Source organism: Aquarana catesbeiana, linkage group LG11 (assembly GCF_042186555.1).
Source record: "Aquarana catesbeiana isolate 2022-GZ linkage group LG11, ASM4218655v1, whole genome shotgun sequence".
In the NCBI taxonomy this organism is placed as follows: Eukaryota; Metazoa; Chordata; class Amphibia; order Anura; family Ranidae; genus Aquarana; species Aquarana catesbeiana.
Genome location: NC_133334.1, coordinates 17,711,901 through 17,734,751, shown reverse-complemented (window position 1 = coordinate 17,734,751; position 22,851 = coordinate 17,711,901). Strand labels below are relative to the sequence as shown.

Genomic DNA, 22,851 nt, shown 5'->3' with positions numbered 1-22,851 from the left:
CAGGCCATTTGTTTGACAATCCCTTGCCTACTGGCCTAAAGAATGGCCAGAACTGTTTAACATTTGGCTCCCATTGAGTTATTTTGGGTTCGGATTTGGCACCTGAACTCCAGTAATGTTCTATGAACCCATCATTAACCCAGTTATATTCAGCTCATCATCATCGTGGTACTTGGCCAACCTCCAAGCTACCATTGACCATCGTGATGGGAGGTTATGGTTGGCTTCCACCTCTACAGATGATGACGCAGAGTCTAAGTGTAGTCTAGGTCGACCTTTTCGCAACCTTTTACCCCAGATGAACCCTTGAAATAAATATCAGGTATTGAAGGAACCTCTGCTAAAAGTATTTATTTGGGGGTCAGTGGGAAAAATGTCCACTACGCTGGTGGCCAGGGGGAAAAAATGTCACCTACATTTGTGGTTAGAATACCACCCTTAAAAAAAGAGATATAAAGATCATTGGTGTCATGCCAAAGACTCTGCCAAGTGGCGATGGTCCCAGAACTATTTAGGCACCAGTAGAAGAAGGTCAATCAGTCACAGCTCAAGGAAACCCTGGAGGGACCACATACCATCATGATAGAAGCGTATAGTTGGCTTCTACCTCTACAGATGATGGCGCAGAGTCTACGTTCAGTTTATGCCGGCCTTTCTCAACCTGTTATCCCAGAGGAACCCTTGAAATACATTTCGGGTCTTGAGGGAACCCCAGCTAAAACTAGTTTATTGAGGGTCAGTGGGAAAAATGTCCCCTACATAGGTGGTCAGTGGGAAAAATGTCCCTTACTTTGGTGGTCAGAATACCATCCTTAACAAGAGATAAAAAAATCATTGGTGTCATGCCGATGGCTCTGTCGAGTGGTGTTGGCCCCAGAACTATGCAGGCACCAGTAAAGGAAGGTCAATCAGCCACTGCTTAAGGAACCTCTGAGGAACCATTGACCATCGTGATTGGAGCTTATAGTTGGCTTCTACCTCTATAGATGATGATGCCAAATCTTAGTTCAGTCTATGTTGGCCTTTCTCAACGCTTTACCCCAGAGGAACCCTGGAAATAAATTTCAGGTCTTGAGGGGAACTCCTACTAAAAGTAATTTATTGAGGGTCAGTGGTAAAAACGCCCCGTACATTGTTGGTCAATGGGAAAATGCCCCCTACATTGGTAGCAAGAACAAGATTGGTAACATTGGTAACAAGAGATAAAAAGATCATTGGTGTCCTGTTGATGACTCTGCCAAGTTGTGTTGGCCCCAGAACTATGTAGGCACCAGTAAAGGAAGGTCAATCAGTTCAAGGAGCCCCTAGCCAACTCTGAAGGAACCCTGGTTGAGAATGGGTGGTCTATGCAGAGAGTAGAGATACGGTAGAGTGTGCGGTGTTCGATGGCACAGTAATAAGATAATGACAGCTCGGTCCTGAAGCTGCACTGAATTACGGTGTAATCGCCTCAGAGTGTTCTCCAATACGTCTGTATCATCTCCTCAATGTGACACGGTCTTATTAAGTGTCGGCAGCTCCCAATCTGTAATATCGCGCCCCCATTCATCATGACGGCTTCAGGAAGGCAGATTGGTGTCTGCGGCCTCTGAGGGATAAGTGATTACATGGATAAGACGATTGAGGCGGAGAGGACACCGGGCTGATCAGGGAGATAGGAACACAGCCGGGGCTATTATCTGGTCTTATGTTTGTTCAATGGGAAGATGGTGAGACAAAGAGGAACTCACAGCATACCATCCTCTGACTGGGGACAGTGATGTCTACATTACCCACAATGCTCAGGGCACAGGGGGCTCCCACATACAGGGCTTTATTTCTATATGTATCATATAAAGTGTACCTTAGCTACATGATGTGTGATATACCCACCATCACCCATAACAGACTTTTCTGTGCCCCTCTCTGATTTTGTTTCAATTTGATACTCGGTCTTGACTTTCTCTGACTTCAAGGCTAAACTTCACAGAGTGAGAGCATCCTTACAGATCAATGAGACTCCCTCTGCAGAATGGAATGGTAGAAGTTATAGGGGGTACAGGAGGTGTTAAGGAAATGGGATGCAGGGAATGTTGAGGGAAGCAGGTGCAGGGGATGTAGAGGAAAGGGGGTGCAGGGGATGTGGAGGGAAGGAGGTACAGGGGATGTGGAGGAAATTAGGTGCAGGTGATGTAGAGTAAAGGAGGTGCAGGGGATGCAGAGGAAAGGAGGTGCAGGGGATGTAGAGGAAAGGGCGTGTGGGAGATGTAGAGGAAAGGGGGTCAGGGGATGTAGAGAAAAGGTGGTGCAGGGGATGCAGAAGAAAGGAGGTGCAGGGGATGTAGAGGAAAGAGAGTGGGGGTGTAGAGGAAAGGGGCTGCAGGGGATGTAGAGGGAAATAGGGTACAGGGGATGTAGAGGCAATGGGGTGCTGGGGATGTAAAGGGAAGGGGTTGCTGGGGATGTAGAGGGAAGGAGGTGTCAGGGATGTAGAGAAAAGGTGGTGCAGGGGATGCAGAAGAAAGGAGGTGCAGGGGATGTAGAGGAAAGAGAGTGGGGGTGTAGAGGAAAGGGGCTGCAGGGGATGTAGAGGGAAATAGGGTACAGGGGATGTAGAGGCAATGGGGTGCTGGGGATGTAAAGGGAAGGGGTTGCTGGGGATGTAGAGGGAAGGAGGTGTCAGGGATGTAGAGAACATAGGGTACAGGGGATGTAGCATAAAAGGGATGCAGGGAACATAGAGAAAATAGGGTGCAGGGGATGTAGAGGGAAGGGGGTGCAGGGGATGTAGAGGGAAGGGGGTGCAGGGGATGTAGAGGGAAGGGGGTGCAGGGGATGTAGAGGGAAGGGGGTGCAGGGGTGTAGAGGGAAGAGGATGCAGAGGATGTAGAGGGAAGGAGATGCAGGGGATGTAGAGGGAAGGGGATGCAGAGGATGTAGATGAAAGGAGGTGCAGGGGATGTAGAGGGAAGGGGATGCAGAGGATGTAGAGGAAAGGAGGTGCAGAGGATGTAGAGGGAAGGGGGTGCAGGGGGTGTAGAGGGAAGAGGATGCAGAGGATGTAGAGGGAAGGAGATGCAGGGGATGTAGAGGGAAGGGGATGCAGAGGATGTAGAGGAAAGGAGGTGCAGAGGATGTAGAGGGAAGGGGGTGCAGGGGATGTAGAGGGAAGGGGGTGCAGAGGATGTAGAGTAAAGGGGGCGCAGGGGATGTAAAGAAAAATGGGTTCAAGGTGTGTAGTGGGAAGGGGGTGCAGGGGATGTAGGGGTAAAGGGATTCAGGGGAGGTAGAGGGGAAGGGGTGTAGGAGATGTAGGGGGAAGGAGGAGCAGAGAATTTAAAGAAAAGAGGCTGCATTTGATGTAGGGAGAAGGGGATGCAGGACATGTAGGGAAGGGGGGTGCAGGGTGTATAAGGTGTATAGGGGTGACCTCTCTGGGATAAGAGAAATGGGTGCAGGGTATGTGGAGAGAACGGGGTGCATGAGATGAAAGGGGGAAATGGGTGCAGAGGGTGTAGGAAGGGAAGGGAGTGCATGAGATGTAAAGATAAGGAGGTACTGCAGGAGATGAGAAGGTGGGGGGGGAGGAGAGGGAAGGGGTGCAGGGGATGTAGAAATAAAGGGGTGCAGGGGATGTAGGAGGGGAAAGGGGTACATGAGTGTAGGGGAAGATGGTGCAGGGAGTGCTTAGAGGAGTCAGAAAACATGAAACCATCCCCCTTTCCCCCCTTTCCCTTCTTTGATGCTCTGTACATGGTCGCCCTCCATATAACGCAGACCCCAATGCCAGCCCTGCCCCACACCACTTCCAGTAATATATTCTATATAGAAAGGGGGTGCAGGGGATGTTGAGGGAAGCAGGTGCAGGGGATGTAGAGGAAAGGCGGTGCAGGGGATGTGGAGGGAAGGAGGTACAGGGGATGTGGAGGAAATTAGGTGCAGGTGATGTAGAGTAAAGGAGGTGCAGGGGATGCAGAGGAAAGGAGGTGCAGGGGATGTAGAGGAAAGGGCGTGTGGGAGATGTAGAGGAAAGGGGGTCAGGGGATGTAGAGAAAAGGTGGTGCAGGGGATGCAGAAGAAAGGAGGTGCAGGGGATGTAGAGGAAAGAGAGTGTTGGTGTAGAGGAAAGGGGGTGCAGGGGATGTAGAGGGAAATAGGGTACAGGGGATGTAGAGGCAATGGGGTGCTGGGGATGTAAAGGGAAGGGGTTGCTGGGGATGTAGAGGGAAGGAGGTGCCAGGGATGTAGAGAACATAGGGTACAGGGGATGTAGCATAAAAGGGATGCAGGGAACATAGAGAAAATAGGGTGCAGGGGATGTAGAGGGAAGGGGGTGCAGGGGATGTAGAGGGAAGGGGGTGCAGGGGATGTAGAGGGAAGGGGGTGCAGGGGTGTAGAGGGAAGAGGATGCAGAGGATGTAGAGGGAAGGAGATGCAGGGGATGTAGAGGGAAGGGGATGCAGAGGATGTAGAGGAAAGGAGGTGCAGAGGATGTAGAGGGAAGGGGGTGCAGGGGGTGTAGAGGGAAGAGGATGCAGAGGATGTAGAGGGAAGGGGATGCAGAGGATGTAGAGGAAAGGAGGTGCAGAGGATGTAGAGGGAAGGGGATGTAGGGGATGTAGAGGGAAGGGGGTGCAGGGGATGTAGAGGGAAGGGGGTGCAGGGGATGTAGAGGAAAGGAGGTGCAGGGGATGTAGAGGGAAGGGGATGTAGGGGATGTAGAGGAAAGGAGATGCAGGGGATGTAGAGGGAAGGGGATGCAGAGGATGTAGAGGAAAGGAGGTGCAGAGGATGTAGAGCGAAGGGGGTGCAGGGGATGTAGAGCGAAGGGGGTGCAGAGGATGTAGAGTAAAGGGGGCGCAGGGGATTTAAAGAAAAATGGGTTCAAGGTGTGTAGTGGGAAGGGGGTGCAGGGGATGTAGGGGTAAGGGGATTCAGGGGAGGTAGAGGGGAAGGGGTGTAGGAGATGTAGGGGGAAGGAGGAGCAGAGAATTTAAAGAAAAGAGGCTGCATTTGATGTAGGGAGAAGGGGATGCAGGACATGTAGGGAAGGGGGGTGCAGGGTGTATAAGGTGTATAGGGGGGGGGGCCTCTCTGGGATAAGAGAAATAGGTGCAGGGTATGTGGAGAGAACGGGGTGCATGAGATGAAAGGGGGAAATGGGTGCAGAGGGTGTAGGAAGGGAAGGGAGTGCATGAGATGTAAAGATAAGGAGGTACTGCAGGAGATGAGAAGGTGGGGGGGGAGGAGAGGGAAGGGGTGCAGGGGATGTAGAAATAAAGGGGTGCAGGGGATGTAGGAGGGGAAAGGGGTACATGAGTGTAGGGGAAGATGGTGCAGGGAGTGCTTAGAGGAGTCAGAAGACCCCCTATAGCTCAGAAAACATGAAACCATCCCTCCTTTCCCTTCTTTGATGCTCTGTACATGGTCACCCTCCATATAACGCAGACTCCAATGCCAGCCCTGCCCCACACCACTTCCAGTAATATATTCTACCATTAACTTTTACTATAATATGACGCAAGAGTCGGAGCCTGTACAAAATGACATCATCATTCAGGTGAGCCATGGATGATTTCTACATTTGCATTGTATAATAAGAGGAACCTCTCAGGCTGGCTGCTACCTGACAAGGAAGAACTCTCACATACAAACCGAGGAGAGTGGAGCTGAGGGATTTGGGTGGCCCAGGGGCCTCATTTAACATTTCTAATCATTCATGCAAAAGTGAAAAAATAAAATAAAAAAGTGCTAGCCCTTTATCCAAAATCTATACCTTGTCTATGAAATGGATGTGTGAGATCTTAGAGCAAACCCGCCATCTACTGGATGATTGGGGGATTGCTGCTCAGAGCCTTTGATGTGGAAAGACATGAGATGGAAAAGATAGTAAAATGATTGATGGTTTCATATACAATACAAGACTCCTGATTTCCTGAAAACAAAAAAACAACTTTGTTTAATCATTCTTACCTGCTTGTGTTTTGTAAATATGTACCGTCAGGTCCATATGTATTTGGACACAGGCACAATTTTAGTTTTTTTCAGGTATTTTACCAAAATGTATTCAAGCTATAGTTCTATAATGGATATGGGCTGAAAGTGCTCACTCTCAGGTTTAATTTGAAGGTATGTACATCCAAATTAGAGGAAGGGTTTAGGAATTGAAGCTCTTAAGAATAGCCCCCCTTTTTTCAAGGGACCAAAAGTAATTGGACAATTGAATCAAAACCTGTTTCATGGCCAGGTGTGGACTACTCCTTCATTATTTCTTCATCAATTAAGAAGGTAGAAGGTCTGGAGTTGATTCTAAGTGTGGTATTTGCATTTGAAATTTGTTGCTGTGAACCTACATCATGCGTTCAAACGAGCTGTCCATGCAAGTGAAACAGGACATTGTAAGGCTTCAAAAACTAAACAAATCCATCAGAGAGATAGCAGCAACATTAGGAGTGGCAAAATCAACAGTTTGGTACATTCTGAGGAAAGAAGAACGCACTGGTGAGCTCAGGAACACAAAAAGGCCTGGATGTCCACAGAAGACAACACTGGTGGATGATCGCAGGATCCTCTCTATGGTAAAGAAAAACCATAGAAGACTTCATAAGAGCAAATACAGAGGGTTCACCGCAAGGTGCAAACCATTCATAAGCCTGAAGAATAGAAAAGCCAGATTAGACTTTCCCAAAAAACATCTAAAAAAAAGCCAGACCAGTTCTGGAAAAGCATTCTTTGGATGGATGAAACTAAGATTATTCTGTAGCAGAATGACGGGAAGAAAACAGTGTGGAGAAGGCTTGGAACAGCTCATGATCCAAAGCACACAACGTCATCTGTGGTCACATGGTGGAGCTTGCAGTGTGATGGCATGGACATGCATGGCTTCCAGTGGCACTGGGTCATTGGTGGTTATTGATGATGTGACAGAAGACAGAAGCAGCTGGATGAATTCTGAAGTGATATACGGTCAGCCCAGATTCAGCCAAATAGAGCAAAGCTGATTGGACGGCGCTTCACAGTACAGATGGACAATGATCCAAACACACTGCAACTAGTAACCCAGGAGCTTTTGAAGGAAAAGAAGTGGAATATTCTGCAATGGCCGAGTCAATCACCTGATCTCAACTCAATTGAGCATTTCACTTGCTGAAGGCAAAACTAAAGGAAGAAAGAGCCACAAACAAAGAAAAACTGAAGACAGCTGCAGTTAGAGCCTGGCAAAGCATCAGAAAGGAGGAAAGCCAGTCTTTGGTAATGTCCATGGGTTCCAGACTTCAGGCAGTCATTGCCAGTAAAGGATTCTCTACAAAATATTAAAAATGAACATTTTATTTATGATTATATTCAATTGTCCAATTACATTTGAGTCTCTGAAAATGGGGGGGGGGACTGTATATAAAAAGTGGTTGCAGTTCCTAATATTTGTACTTTTGAATTAAAGCTGAAAGTCTGCACTTCAAATTCATTTGGATGGTTTCGTTTTAATTTTATTCTGGTGGCATAGAGAGCCAAAAGTATGAAAAGTGTGCCTGTGTCCAAATATATATGGACCTAACTGTATATCAGACCAGTACTGAGAGGAATACAGAGGCCATCTTTGGTGACATCCTCAGACTTCCCAAGTCTCCCACCCGCATGTGCTGCCCGATATCCCGGCTGCGGGGCTGATCCTGGATGGTCCCCTGGTTCACAGTTGGGGATGATCGGTGCAGCAGGAGGGACAGCTGTGAACACCGATCTCCCTGTATAGCCGACATCCGCTTCTCCTTCTCTCCCTCCCGCGGCTGATGGCTAAAAAGCTATACAGGGAGATCGGTGATCACAGCTGTCCCTTCTGCTGCACCGATCTTCTCCGACTGTTCCCTGTATCCTCCTCCTCCAGCCCCTCTCCGTGTCCTTCTATCCCCCTGTCCTTCTCAACCTCATTCTTCTACAGCTCCCCTCCGTGTCCTTCACCCCCCCCCCTGTTCTTCTCCCCCCATTCTTCCACAGCTCCCCTACGTGTCCTTCACACCCCTCTCTGTTTTTGTCCCCCTGTTCTTCTATGGCTTCCTTCCGTGTCCTTCCCCCCCCCTCTGTTCTTCTCCCCCCATTCTTCTATGGCTCCCCCGTGTCCTTCAGCCCCCCTCTGTTCTTCTCCCCCTGTTCTTCTATGGCTCCCCTCCGTGTCCTTCACCCCCCCTCTGTTCTTCTCCCCCCGTTCTTCTATGGCTCCCCTCCGTGTCCTTCACCCCCCCTCTGTTCTTCTCCCCCTGTTCTTCTATGGCTCTCCTCCATGTCCTTCACCCCCCCCCCCCCCCGTTCTTCTCTGGCTCCCTGTCCCCCTTCTCTGACTTTGGGTTCTGGTCTCCAGAGTTTTCATTCCAGGCCTGGATGAGGATGCAGCATCTATTTTGGAACCATTTGTGATGTTTCCAATACTTTTGAAGATCTCCCGAAGAAGCTAGGATGAGAGATCATGCGGGTCCCAATGCACTTTGTGATATGTTGCTTCTTCAGGAGACCTTCAAAAGTCTATAGTTCTAATATAGATGGTGCTGCATCCTCATCCAGGCCAGGAATGAAAACTCTGGAGACTGGGACTAAAAATCAACACCAAAATAGGAGGAGTGGGGAGCCCAAGAAACAGGAGCCACTAAGGATGATAGGAGGTGCCTCTCAAAAATGGGTAATATCTAAAAGCAATCCAACAATTTTCTTCTCTCCTTCTGAGGGCATACTTCTCTCTGGTATTCATATGCCATTTGCTGATGCTGCTGATTTGGAGGGATATTTTGTTTGGACCCAGAGAGAAGTGTACCCTCAGGGGGGAAGAATATTGTTGGGTTGCTTTTAGATATTATTCACTTTTTAGGGACATCTCCTATCATCCTTGATTGTTCCTGTTTCTTGGGCTCCATTACCTCCCACTCCTCTTTTTTGATCTTGACTTTGGGTCCCAATCTCCAGAGTGATCATTCCTGGCCTGGATGTGGATGCAGCACTATCTATAGTAGAACTATTTGTTATGTTTCCAATACTTTTAAAGTTCTCATGAAGAAGCTAGGACCGAAAATCCCACTGGTCTCAATGCATTTTGCTATATGGTGCTTCAGGAGACCTTCAAAAGTAGTGGAAACATAACAAATAGTTCTAATATAGATGGTGCTGCATCCTCATCCAGGCCAAGAATGAAAACTCTGTAGACTGGGACCCAAAGTCCAGATCAAAAAAGGAGGAGTTGGTAGCAATGGAACCCAAAAAACAAGAGCCATCAAGGGTGATAGGAAATGTCTCTCAAAAATGGGTAATATCTAAAAGCAACCCAACAATTTTCCTCTCCCTCTCTGAGGGCACACTTCTCTCTGGTATTCATATGCCATTTGCTGATGCTGCTGATTTGGAGGGATATTTTGTTTGAACCCAGACGGAAGTGTACCCTCAGGGTGGGAGAAGAATGTTGAGCTGCCTTTTAGATATTACCTATTTTGGAGAGATATCCCCTATCATCCTTGATGGAAATAGGTAATGATTAAGTGGACCTGAAGTGTGTGAAATGCGTCTACCAGGAATTCTGTTCCCGTAGTGTCTTTTGGGATGTCCTAATAAAGGATCTTGGATCATTATAGTGGTGTGCGGCCATTTCTTCTATTTCTGTTGCATACAGAGGTGAGTCGGGGCAGGCACCCACTGGATGCATCAGGCTTCTCCTTCTCACCTGGAGCAGCAAGTTCTCCTTGTTCAGTCCTTTATCATCCTTGATGGCTCCAGTTTCTTGGGCTCTATTGCTACCCACTCCTCTTTTTTGGTCTTGACTTGGGTCTCAGTCTCCAGAGTGATTATTCCTGGCCTGGATGAGGATGCAGCACCAAAGAAGCAACATATCACGAAATGCATTGAGACCAGCAAGCTCTCTTGTCCTAGTTACTTCAGTAGACTTTCAAAAGTATCAGAAACATAACAAATAGTTCTAATATAGATGGTGCTGCATCCTCATCCAGGCCAAGAATGATCACTCTGGAAACTGGGACCCAAAGTCAAGACCAAAAAAGAGGAAAGGGTAGCAATGGAGCCTAAGAAACAGGAGCCATTCACTGCATCCCCAATATAGACCACAATGTACAAAAAAGAAGGAAGATGGTGCCATTGCCTCTCTGGAATAATTTCACACCAATACAGTTTAAAATCTTACATAACAAATAGTTCTAATATAGATAGTGCTGCATCCTCATCCAGGCCAGGAATGAAAACTCTGGAGACTGGAACCCAAAGTCAAGACCAAAAAATTTGTGGGTATCAATGGAGCCCAAGAAAATGGTTGGGTTGCTTTTTAGATATTAACCATTTTTGAGAGACAATTCCTATCATCCTTGATGGCTCTTGTTTCCTGAGCTTCATTGCTACCCACTCCTCTTTTTTGGTCTTGACTTTGGGTCCCATTCTCCAGAGTGATCATTCCTGGCCTAGATGAGGATGCAGCACCATCTATGTCAGAACTATTTGTTATGTTTCCACTACTTTTGAAGGTCTACTGAAGAAGCGACGTATTGCGAAACGCATTGGAATCAACGGGATCTCTTGTCCTATCTTTTACAAACACTGTAGTTCCCATTACTGACACAAAAAACTCTCTATTATCGTATATACGCGAGTATAAGCTGACTTTTCAGCACATTTTTTTTACTGAAAAAGCGCCCCTCGGCTTATACTCGAGTGAGGGTCTCCCACTGTGTCATGTAGTCTTAACTGTTCGGTGGCCGTCTATTGTAACAAAGCCCCGCCTCCTCCTCGTCCATGATGGAAGACTGAACACTGATACAATGCTGGGAAACTGAACCAGTGTTCCATCTATCACGGACGAGGAGGAGGCGGGGCTTTGTTACAGTGGATGGCCGCCAAACAGTTAAGACTGAAGTTGCATGACACAGCGGGAGACACCCACTGTTTGTAATCAAATGTACAGATGGGCACAGTGAGGCTGCAGATGGGCACAGTGAGGCTGCAGATGGGCACAGTGAGGCTGCAAAAGGGCACAGTGAGGCTGCAGATGGGCACTGATGATACTGGTGGGCACAGTGAGACTGCAGATGGGCACTGATGATACTGGTGGGCACAGTGAGACTGCAGATGGGCACTGATGATACTGGTGGGCACAGTGAGGCTGCAGATGGGCACTGATGATACTGGTGGGCACAGTGAGGCTGCAGATGGGCACTGATGATACTGGTGGGCACAGTGAGGCTGCAGATGAACATTGTTTACCAGTAGCTGTTGCATTTCCCGCCTTAGGCTTATACTCGAGTCAATACAGTTTTTTGTGGTAAAATTAGGTGCCTCAGCTTATATTCGGGTCGGCTTATACTCGAGTATATACGATATATGTAATGTGGGGGAAGCCAATGGATTATGGTATATGGGATTTGTCTGTTAGGCCTTGAGACCCAGCACAGGGAAACAATGAAGTACAGTAAAACCTTGGTTTGCGAGTGACGCGGTTTTGCAATACAAGCTCTTTTTTTTAAAAAAAAAAAAGCAGGATTCAAGCCTCTGGGGTGTGCAGTACCGCATTTGGCTAGAGGTTCAGGGGCGCCGGTGATGCTCGGAGACACTCGGAGACGTTTGGAGACACTCAGAAACACTCCATTCCTGTGTGTCTCTGAGTGTCTCTGAGCTTCTCCGAGTGGCTCCAGCGCCCCCACACCTCTGGCCACATGCGGTACTGCATACACTATCATTGACACTGGAATAAATTATCTGAGTTTCCAGTGATTCCTATGGGGAAACTCGCTTTGATATACGAGTGCTTTGGATTACAAGCATTCTTCTGGAACGGATTATGCTCGTAATCCAAGGTACTACTGTACATTCTATGTTTTTTTTTATATTATAAAATGTAAGATATTTACAGTGCCAAAGCCCGAGAGGCTTTGGCACTGTAAATATCCCTTTTGAGACAACGTTCCTACGCGTTTCGTACAATCTGACTTTCTTAAGGGATTGTTACATTACAAGGATCTGCTGGATGGTAAACGGATGTACATTCTATGTTTTGTTTTTTTTTTATTCGATTTTAACACTTTGTATTCAATAAAATGTAAGATTTTTTAACTTATCGATGTGAAAGTTATTCCTGAGAGGCTATGGCACCGTAAAAGGTTTTTTTTTTCTTGGTTTTTGTTCATTTTTCTTCAGACCAGATACAGTTCAGAGGAATGGCCTTTTAGCGTGCCATCAATGCTGTATTTTTAACCTGTTGAAGTCTGTGTGTTCTGAATATAGGATGTGTAAACTGATATCCTGCTACTTATAAACCTCACCCTGTAATGTGAAGTTCCAGGTTTCTGGCCATTGTTGGTGTCTTTAGGAGGAATCTCTCTCCCGCCCCGCCGCCCCTCCTCCTCCATCGCAGTCCTGTTTGTTCTGCTCTGTACATTAAATATTTACAATGTCAGCTCAGCCCTAGGCTGCGGCGCTCAGTCTATTGGTCCTCCGATGACACCGGGGTTAATGTGTATTTATTGTAGGAGTGCGATGCCTCCCCGGCGCTCTCACTGCATGAATTCTTCTTCATTTACACCGCCGGCGCCCTTGAAAACGACTTGACACCCTTTCCTGGCACCTACAGCCGCCATTAACTGCTTCTCGCCACCAGGGGGCGCTGGGATAACTCCGGAAACCCGAATCCTTCCTTTTCAAATCTCTGTTCTCCCGACATTTGATGTATCAATCTGTACAAATATATTGGAACATGATCCATTCACACAGCTTCATCCCAAGCCTGAAGCTGGGCCACACACTTTACAATCTGATTGTACAACTTCTCTAAAATATCCTTTAGGTTCATCAATACTACATCACACGAGGACAAGCCCAAACTATTCTTTGAATTTACATCCAATCAGGCAAGCCTTCAAACTACATAGACATAGTTGATGGCGATTGTACAATCAGATTGTATGGTCACTTGAAAACACTCTAGTTTCGGCTGTCATTCTTAAACCTCATTGGCCCTAGCTGAAAAAGGCTGACAATTTCAAACCTCATTGGACCTAGCTGATAGTAACTGCCATTTCCAGATCTCATTGGACCTAGCTGATAATAACTGTCATTTCCAAACCTCATTTGACCTAGCTGAAAATAGCTGACATTTTCAATCCTCATTGGCTCTAGCTGAAAGTAACTGCCATTTTCAAACCTCATTGGGCCTAGTTGATAATAACTGCCATTTACAAACCTCATTGGACCTAGCTGAAATTAGCTGACATTTTCAATCCTCATGGGACAATAACTGTCATTTTTAAACTTCACTGGACTTAGCTGAAAATAGCTGACATTGGACCTACTGTAGGTGACAATAACTGTCACTTTTTGGAAAATAGAGATACTTATTCTGGTGTGTTAGCTGAACTGAACTCTGGGGGGGTGGGGGGGGGGGGTGGACGTAAAGCCGACACATTAATCCTGTGAAAACCTTCTTGGGCTTAGCTGAAAATAGATAACATTTTCAGACCTCATTGGACTTCTCTAACAATAACTGACATTTTCAAACCTCTTTGGTCCTAGCTGATAATAACTGTCACTTTTTTGAAAGTAGAGGTACTTATCCTGGACTGTGGGGGGGGGGGGGGGGGGGGCGGGGGTGGTAATTCCGACACATCAATCCTGTGCAGAATGACCCATCTTGGGGTGTTCAGTCATATGGAGAATAGGGGAAGATAATTCCACCTTCAGAGATCTGACTGAATCATATTATTATTGCAGAGATTGTCAATTGATTCTTAGAGGAGATAGGCCCCTCCCCCGTCATATCCCTTTGCGGATTTAGAATATATATTCCAATCAGGTGTTTAATTATCGGCGATTCTCCGTCCTCACCACAGACATCAGCTTTGTAGCGGGATGATCCGAGCGAGGAGGACCTCCTCGCTCTGCATGCACGTAGCCTCGAGGACGCAGCCGTCTCCATGGCAACCCAGCCCGGGCCCCAGACTTGTGGATTATTTATAAAAAAAAAAAAAAAAAAAAAGAAAGAAAAGGAAAATTCTCCGAGAAGAAATCTGACTTCTGAGGCTTTCCTCTCATTGGCTTTGGGGCTGAGATCCAAAAAAACCCCAAAAACCCAACAAATACCATCAATGGATCCCCCAATGTAACATTATTTGGGTTTCATAATAATAATAATAGGGAATACGGCCAATTCTTATTATATATATATATATATATATATATATATATATATATATATATATATATACCCTGTTTCTAGCGTGATTGTAGGTGATGGCTGCAATATAAGCCCTACCCCCCAAATAAGCCCTACCTTGTTTCCCCGAAAATAAGCCCTACCCTGAAAATAAGACCTACAAGGACTTTAACTAGGGCTTATTTGGGGGGGTAGGGCTTATATTGCAGCCATCACCGACAATCACGCTAGGTCTTATTTTCGGGGAAACAGGGTATATACAGTGCCTTGAAAAAGTATTCATACCCCTTGGAATTTTCCACATTTTGTCATGTTACAACCAAAAACGTAAATGTATTTTATTGGGGTTTTATGTGATAGACCAACACAACATAATTGTGAAGTGGAAGGAAAACGATACAAATAAATATGTGAAAAGTGTGTGGGGTACATTTGTATGGTGCCCCCCGGAGTCAATATTTTGTAGAACCCCCTTTCTCTACAATTACAGCTGCAAGTCTTTTTGGGGATGTCTCTACCAGCTTTGCACATCTAGAGAGGGACATTTCTGCCCATTCTTCTTCGCAAAATATCTCAAGCTCTGTCAGATTGAATGGAGAGCATCTGTGAACAGCAATTTTCAAGTCTTGCCACAGTCTCTCAATGGGATTTAGGTCTGGACTGTGACTGGGCCATTCTAACACATGAATATGCTTTGATCTAAACCATTCCATTGTAGCTCTGGCTGTATGTTTCGGGTCGTTGTCTTGCTGGAAGGTGAACCTCCGCCCCAGTCTCAAGTCTTTTGCAGACTCTAACAGGTTTTCTTCTAAGATTGTCCTGTATTTGTCTCCATCCATATTCCCATCAACTCTGACCAGCTTCCCTGTCCCTGCTGAAGAAAAGCATCCCCACAACATGATGCTGCCACCACCACCATGTTTCACAGTGGGGATGGTGTGTTCAGGGTGATGTGTAGTGTTAGTTTCCCCCACACATAGCGTTTTGCTTTTAGGCCATAAAGTTGAATTTTGGTCTCATCTGATCAGAGCACCTTCTTCCACATGTTTGCTGTGTCCTCCACATGGCTTCTCACAAACTGCAAACAGGACTTCTTATGGCTTTCTTTCACCAATGTCTTTCTTCTTGTCACTCTTCCATAAAGGTCAGATTTGTGGAGAACACGACTAATAGTTGTCCTGTGGACAGATTCTCCCACCTGAGCTGTGGATCTCTGCAGCTCCTCCAGAGTTACCATGGACCTCTTGGCTCTTCTCTGATGAATGCTCTCCTTGCCCGGCCGGTCAGTTTAGGTGGACGGCCATGTCTTGGTAGATTTGCAGTTGTGCCCATACTCTTTCCATTTTCTGATGATGGATTGAACAGCTCTGTTCAAAGCTTGGGATTATTTTTTTATACCCTAACCCTGCTTTATACTTCTCCACAACTTTATCCCTGACCTGTCTGGTGTGTTCCTTGACCTTCATAATGCTGTTTGTTCACTAAGGTTCTCTAACATACCTCTGAGGGCTTCACAGAACAGCTGTATTTATACTGAGATTAAATTACACACAGGTGGACTCTATTAAATAATTAGGTGACTTCTGAAGGCAATTGGCTCCACTAGATTTTAGTTAGGGGTATCAGAGTAAAGGGGGCTGAATACAAATGTCCCCTCCCACACTTTTCACATATTTATTTGTAAACTATTGAAACCCATTTATCATTTTCCTTCCACGTAACAACCAATGATGCTACGTTGTGCAGATGCCAGTGTCCTAGCAACTGATGATGGTGTGTAGCTGTGCGTCATTGGTTGCTAGGACAGAGGCCACTGGGCTGCACGGGATCACTGGTTGCTAGGATGCTGGCAGCTGAACTAAGGAGCATCACTGGTTGCTAAGATGCAGGCAGCTGGACTGTACAGCAGTCACCTGCACCATAACAAACAAGGACTCAGTCTTGTGCAGATGCCAGTGCCCTAGCAACCAGTGATGGTGTGCTACTGTGCATCACTGGTTGCTAGGACACAGGCTGCTGGGTTGCCCAGCATCATTGGTTGGAAGGACGCTGGACTGAAGAGCATCACTGGTTGCTGGGATGCAGGTACATAGCGTCTGCACATTAACAGCCAATGATGCTGTGTTGTGCAGACACCAATCACCTAGCAACCAATGATTCTGTACAGGCCAGCGTCCTAGCAACCAGCTAAGTAACACTGCCCTGTGTATACAGGGCAATTTTAATGAGCTGCAGTGAGGTTGAAGTGTCCAGTGTGGACACTCTGGTCTCAGTGCTGCTCCCCAAGGAGTGCTGTTTATGTAAGATCGCATGTTAATACATTCCAATGGTCATTCTGGCCAATAGAATGCATTAATGCCAGACACGTGAACGCAGATGCAAAAACGCTGCTTTTTACTGCGTTTTTCTGCTGCTAAAACTCCTATAGGAGAAAGGCATCATGGAGAATACAGTGTGCATGTGGCCTTAATGCAAACCCATGCACCGCCGCATTACCGCAATGCGATAATGTACATGGAGATTCCAGAATCCCGCCTTAAGCCCACCACTTCCATCCTAATGTCATTTTATAGCTCGATATGAAACAAATCCATATCGCGCCTTCACAATTGACAGGAGGCGTATGAAGGCCCCGGGGCGCTGGGACGGGATTCCGCTGGGAACTTAAGAACAATTACTGAGAGTGAGAACCGGTCTCCAGGAATCTCATCACATCCCATCTGACCTTTCACAGCGCACAATCTGATTATCCCGTGTCTCACGTGGCCCGTCACCCGCCGTGAGGGACCTTCATAGAGGTGACAATAATAACGCACAGATCATCGGCGCAAATCATTCCAAATTTTATAAAACTTCAGCGGGTGGAAAAGTGCGAAATGCTCCAAGCCCCCGGCATCAACAATACAAGGAAACATAGAAGGCTCATCTATCTTGGAGAAGTCTATCTCTCAGCCAGAGTTCTGTGGAACGTTGGGGTTCCTCCAGAGGTCACTAGGGGTTCCTCAAACAATAAGTGGTGGATTAATCTCCACTCTACACTGAGCATTAATATAAGGAGACAATGTTATATCCAATGTGAGGGGTCACTTCTACAATAACCTCCAATGGAAGGGGCCCTATTCCATTGAGCAGCCATGTAAGGGAGCACTTCTCTTCTGAACACCAAATTGAAGGGGCCATTTTCCATTGACCACTTATCCACTGACCACCAATGTAAGGGGGGGGTCCTTCTCTACTGGCCACCAATGTAAGGGGGGGGGGGGTCCTTCTCTACTGGCCACCAATGTAAGGGGGGGAAGTCCTTCTCTACTGACCACCAATGTAAGGGGGGGGGGGGGTCCTTCTCTACTGACCACCAATGTAAGGGGGGGAGTCCTTCTCTACTGACCACCAATGTAAGGGGGGGGAGTCCTTCTCTACTGACCACCAATGTAAGGTCGGAGTCATCTACTGCAGAGTCATCTACTGACCACCAATGTAAAGGAGCCCTTCTCCCTTGACCAGCAGTGCACAGTGTTCTTTCTCTAATGGCCACCAATAAAGTGGCCCTTTTATCCTGACCACTAAAGTAAAGGGGCACCTCTCTACTGAATACCAATGTAAAGGGGACACTTTTCCACGAACCACCAATGTAAGGGGGGTCCTTCTCTCCTGCCCAACAATGTAAGGGGGTGGTGTCCTTCTCTACTGGCCACCAATCTAAAGTGGCCCTTTTACCCTGACCACTAATCAAAGGGGGCATCTCTCTACTGAATACCAATGCAAAGAGCACACTTTTCCACTGACCAACCAATGTAAGTGTGTGTGTGTGTGTGGGGGTGTCTTTCTCTACTAACCACCAATGTAAAGGGGAGGTCCTTCTCTACTGCCTACCAATGTAAAGAAGCCCTTCTTCCTTGACCACCTGTGTAAGGTGTTCCTTCTCTTCTGGCCACCAATGTAAAGTGGCCCTTTTATCCTGACCACTAATGTAAAGGGGCACCTCTCTACTGAATACCAGTGTAAAGAGGACACTTTTCCACTGACCAATCAATGTGAGGGGTGTCCTTCTCTACTGACGACCAATGTAAAGAAACCCTTCTTCCTTACTCACCAATGTAAGGTGTTACTTCTCTAATGGCCACCATTGTAAAGTAGCTCTTTGTAAAAAATGTTAAAAACCACTTATGTGTGTGTGTATATGAATATATAATGTACTATATATAGTATATTTTATATAATATATATTTTTTTAAATTTATTAATAATAATAATAATAATAATAATAATAATAATAATAATAATAATGAGAAGAATAGTAATACAGTTGTTAGTTTTAAATATACATGTTATATATATATATATATATAGTATATTTTATATAAATACATTTTATATAATATTAATAATATATATATATATATATATATATATATATATATATATATATATACATATATATATATATATATATATATATATATATATATATATATTATAGTTTTTTTTTGTTATTTAATAATAATAATAATTGTTTGTTTTATTTATTTTTTGAATACATAATTCATTATCAATATTAAAAATTAAATATTTATTGAATTAAAAAATATGCAAAACTGTCCGCCTCCGATAATCCGTTAATTAAAAAATGTATATATAATTTATAGACTGTATATAGTACATTTTTGTATTTAATAACAATAATTTTCGAATTTTAAGATATTAATTTGATTCATATTTCCTATTCCAGATGCTTCACAACAAACACGTGATGGTCCGCGTCGGAGGTGGCTGGGAAACGTTCGCCGGTTATCTGCTGAAACACGACCCGTGCCGGATGCTGCAGATTTCCCGCGTAGACGGCAAGACCTCCCCAGTCCAGAACAAATCGCCGACCATCAAAGACATGAGTCCCGACACCTACCTGGTGGTGTCGGCTCACTACAAGTCCAAGAGGGAGGTGAAGTGAGACGCCGCTGTTGGCGCCGGGAATCGCCAATAAAACGCCTAACGCTGCCGACCTGGGCGAGCGATTGTTAGAAGTGTAACTTGCATATTGAGTATGTTTAGCGTGTAAAGAAAACATACCGAGTATTATTGTGTTATAATGAACTCTGACCCCCCAATCACAGAAAGGGATCCCACTCACACATTCCTCTGATTGGTGGGAGCCATTGTCACCTTTCTCTGGCTATAGAAAGCTCCAGTCGTCTTTTTTACTGTCGTTTTATGTTTATTGCTGGAAACAATTGTTGTCTCTGCGGTGTATTGGTCATATCGTTTATTTTCTCAGACATGGGAAGAATAGGGATCATCAGAAATAAAGGGGAACATTTCCCCCCATATACAGAATGACACATTGAATACAGCTCTATATACACACTCAGAAATACTTCCTTTTTTAAAGGTTCTTCCCCTTCTGCATGTCTGCAGGCACTGGTGACTTAACCAGAGCCTCCTACATGCCTCCTGGGAAGACTCCATCACCAGGATCTCCCTGCTGCCTCCTGGGAAGGCTACATCACCAGTGCCTTCCCAATGCCTCCTGGGAAAGCTCCATCACCAGTGCCTTCCCAATACCTCCTGGGAAAGCTCCATCACCAGTGCCTTCCTAATGCCTCCTGGGAAAGCTCCATCACCAGTGCCTTCCCAATACCTCCTGGGAAAGCTCCATCACCAGTGCCTTCCCAATGCCTCCTGGGAAAGCTCCATCACCAGTGCCGTCCTAATGCCTCCTGGGAAAGCTCCATCACCAGTGCCTTCCCAATGCCTCCTGGGAAAGCTAGATGATCTGTCCCTCCCCACAAGCCTATGTCACCAGTGCCTGCCCTTGCTGTTGCCTCTTGGGAACTCTATGACACCAGAGCCTCCATGCTCCCTCCTGGGAAGGCTACATCACCAGTACCTCCCTGCTGCCTCCTGGGAAGGCTACTGTACATCCCCAGTGCCTTCTGCTGCCTCTTGGGAGGGTTACCTTACCAGTACCTCCTTGTTGCCTCCTGGGAAGGCTATGGCACCAGTGCCTTCCTGTTGTCTTCAGGGAAGGCTACATCACCAGTACTTCCCTGTTGTCTCCAGGGAAGGCTACATCACCAGTACCTCCCTGCTGCCTCCTGGGAAAGCTCCATCACCAGTGCCTTCCCAAAGCCTCCTGGGAAAGCTAGATGATCTGTCCCTCCACAGAAGCCTATGTCACCAGTGCCTGCCCTTTTTGTTGCCTCTTGGGAAGTCTATGACGCCAGCGCCTCCCTACTCCCTCCTGGGAAGACTTCATCACCAGTGCCCTGCTGTTGTCTTCTGGGAAAGCTAAATCATCAGGGCCTCCCTGCTGTCTCCTAGGAGGTCACCTCACCAGTACCTCCCTGCTGCCTCCTGGGAAGGCTATGGCACCAGTGCCTTCCTGTTGTCTTCAGGGAAGGCTACATCACCAGTACCTCCCTGCTGCCTCCTGGGAAGACTATGGCACCACCAGTACCTCCCTTCTGCCTCCTGGGAAGGCTATGGCACCAGTGCCTTCCTGTTGTCTTCAGGGAAGGCTACATCACAGTACCTCCCTGCTGCCTCCTGGGTAGGCTATGGCATCAGTGCCTTCCTGTTGTCTTCAGGAAAGTCTACTGTACATCACCAGTGCCTCCCTGCTCCTTCCCGAGAAAGCTATGGCAACAGTGCATTCCCAATACCTCCTGGGAAAGCTAGATGACCTGTGCCTCCCCAGAAGCCTTCGTCACCAGTGCCTCCCTGCTCCCTTCTGGGAAGGCTATGGCACAAGTGTTTTCCTGCTGACTCCTGGGAAGGCTACAGCCACAGCGCCTTCCTGATGCCTCTTTGGAAAGCTACACCATCAGTGCTTCCCAACAGCCTCCTAGGAAGGCTGTGTCACCAGAGCCTCCCTGCTCCCTCCTGGGAAGGCTACATCACCAGAGCCTCCCTGCTCCATCCTGGGAAGGCTACATCACTAGAGCCTCCCTGCTCCCTCCTGGGGAAGAACGTCACTGATGCTTTTCTGGAAACTCTTCCAGCTAAATAGCGAGATCTTGCGAAAATTTGTGAAAATAATTTTCTTTAAAAAAAAAAATGAATGATTTTTTTCCTAAACAGGCAACAGCTCCTGGCTCTTCGTATGCAGCAGTGTGGTCTGTGAATGTGTATACATTGTGGTGGCTCCCCCCGGGGGCCAGGTGGTGTAATGACGCTAAAGTCACGTCAATGGTGAAAGAAATGCAGACGGTGTTAGATGGTGCACTGCGCATGTCCCCTGCGAGAGGATCCCCAATCATTTCCTTCTTTATTCCAAACTACTAGAGAGACACTTTAAGACTGAACTCCATACACATAAATACACAGACTATATAATAACAATGACCTTTCCTTATTGGCTCCCTTCTGGTCTGTTTGCTATCCAATTAAAATAATTTTGTCGTATCTGTTCAATAAATCCCATATAGATTTAATAAAATAAATTCAATAAATAAATTCCATAAAAGAAATTCAAAAAAATAAATTCAATAATTAAATTCGAAAAAATAAATTCAATAAATAAATTCGAAAAAATAAATTCCATAAAAGAAATTCAATAAATAAATTCAATAAAAGAAATTCAATAAAAGAAATTCAATAAATAAATTCCATAAAAGAAATTCAACACATAAATGTATTATATAAATGAAAGGAAATTCCATCACATAAATTCACTTTTAGGTGATCCCTGAAAACTCATCTCTTCAGCTGCGTTCAGGTAATCTTCAATTCATTTTAAGTGATACTAAAGTCTCTTTTTTTTCATTTTAAAATAACAAATATGTTATACTTACCTGCTCGGGTTTTGTACAGAGCAGCCCCGATCCTCCTCTTCTCGGGTCCCTCTTCGGTGCTCCTGGCTCCTCCCTCTTGCCGGGTGCCCTCACAGCCAGCAGCTTGCTATGCGGGGGCACCCGTGACCCGAGCCAAGTCACAGCTCTGTGTGTCCATTCAGACACGGAGCTGTGGCTCGGCCCCCCCCCCCCCCTCACCTCATTGGCTCACTGACTTTGCTCTCTTTCCCTCTCTGTGAACTACAAAACTCCTCCCCTCTGTTATATAGAATGGTGGGTGGGGTTTCTGGCAGGATCAACAAGGTTTTTTTTTTGCACTTCTCAAACAGATAACAAGGGGACAAATATATGACATTTCTGTTGAATTTAGATCCACTCTGATCATTTCCGTTGGGGTCCCCCGTCATTTAGCAGAAGCCTCCGTCGGAAGCTGACGCTCTCGGACCTGCGGGCGGCACACTGGATCTCAGCGGGTCACAGGTCTGGAAATGACAACTTCCATCGGAAGCTTCTCACACAGGTGTTCTGCTTTATTCTTTTTTTTTTTTTTTGAGTGGCTCCGGATCACATTTTGTATTTTATATGTTCTGATAACTGGAATGAAGATGAAGCATTGTGACGATGGATTTGTGTTTTCTGTTCATTGGTAGATTGTAGATCTCGGCTCTGTACGCCCGGCTTTCTGTAGGTAGAAAAGTTTCCTGATTTTGATAAAGTTTGTTTTTTTAAAACAGATTGTTGTGTGCGGAGTGTTCATTGTTACTTCTGAGGTCTCGGGACCGCCAAGGCTCCTCCCCCTGGACTGAAATGACTTCCTCTGATATCACTGCACACTGTGAGCTTTAGAGGTGGTGGGAACCCCTCATAATGGGCACAGCAGGTGTACAGACCTGGGAACTC

General features: G+C 46.1%; 1 protein-coding gene across 3 annotated transcripts in view; it reads left to right on the top strand.

Moving 5' to 3' along the window:
* GAS2 (growth arrest specific 2) overlaps nucleotides 1–22,684 on the top strand; it is a 108,779-nt gene extending 86,095 nt beyond the window's left edge. For all 3 annotated transcript variants that reach the window (XM_073604019.1, XM_073604020.1, XM_073604018.1), the window contains exon 8: nucleotides 18,891–22,684. In XM_073604019.1, the coding sequence (XP_073460120.1) occupies nucleotides 18,891–19,109 (219 nt within the window). In that variant the 3' untranslated portion in view covers nucleotides 19,110–22,684. The remainder of the gene's footprint in view (nucleotides 1–18,890) is intronic.
* Nucleotides 22,685–22,851: the final 167 nt, after the last annotated feature.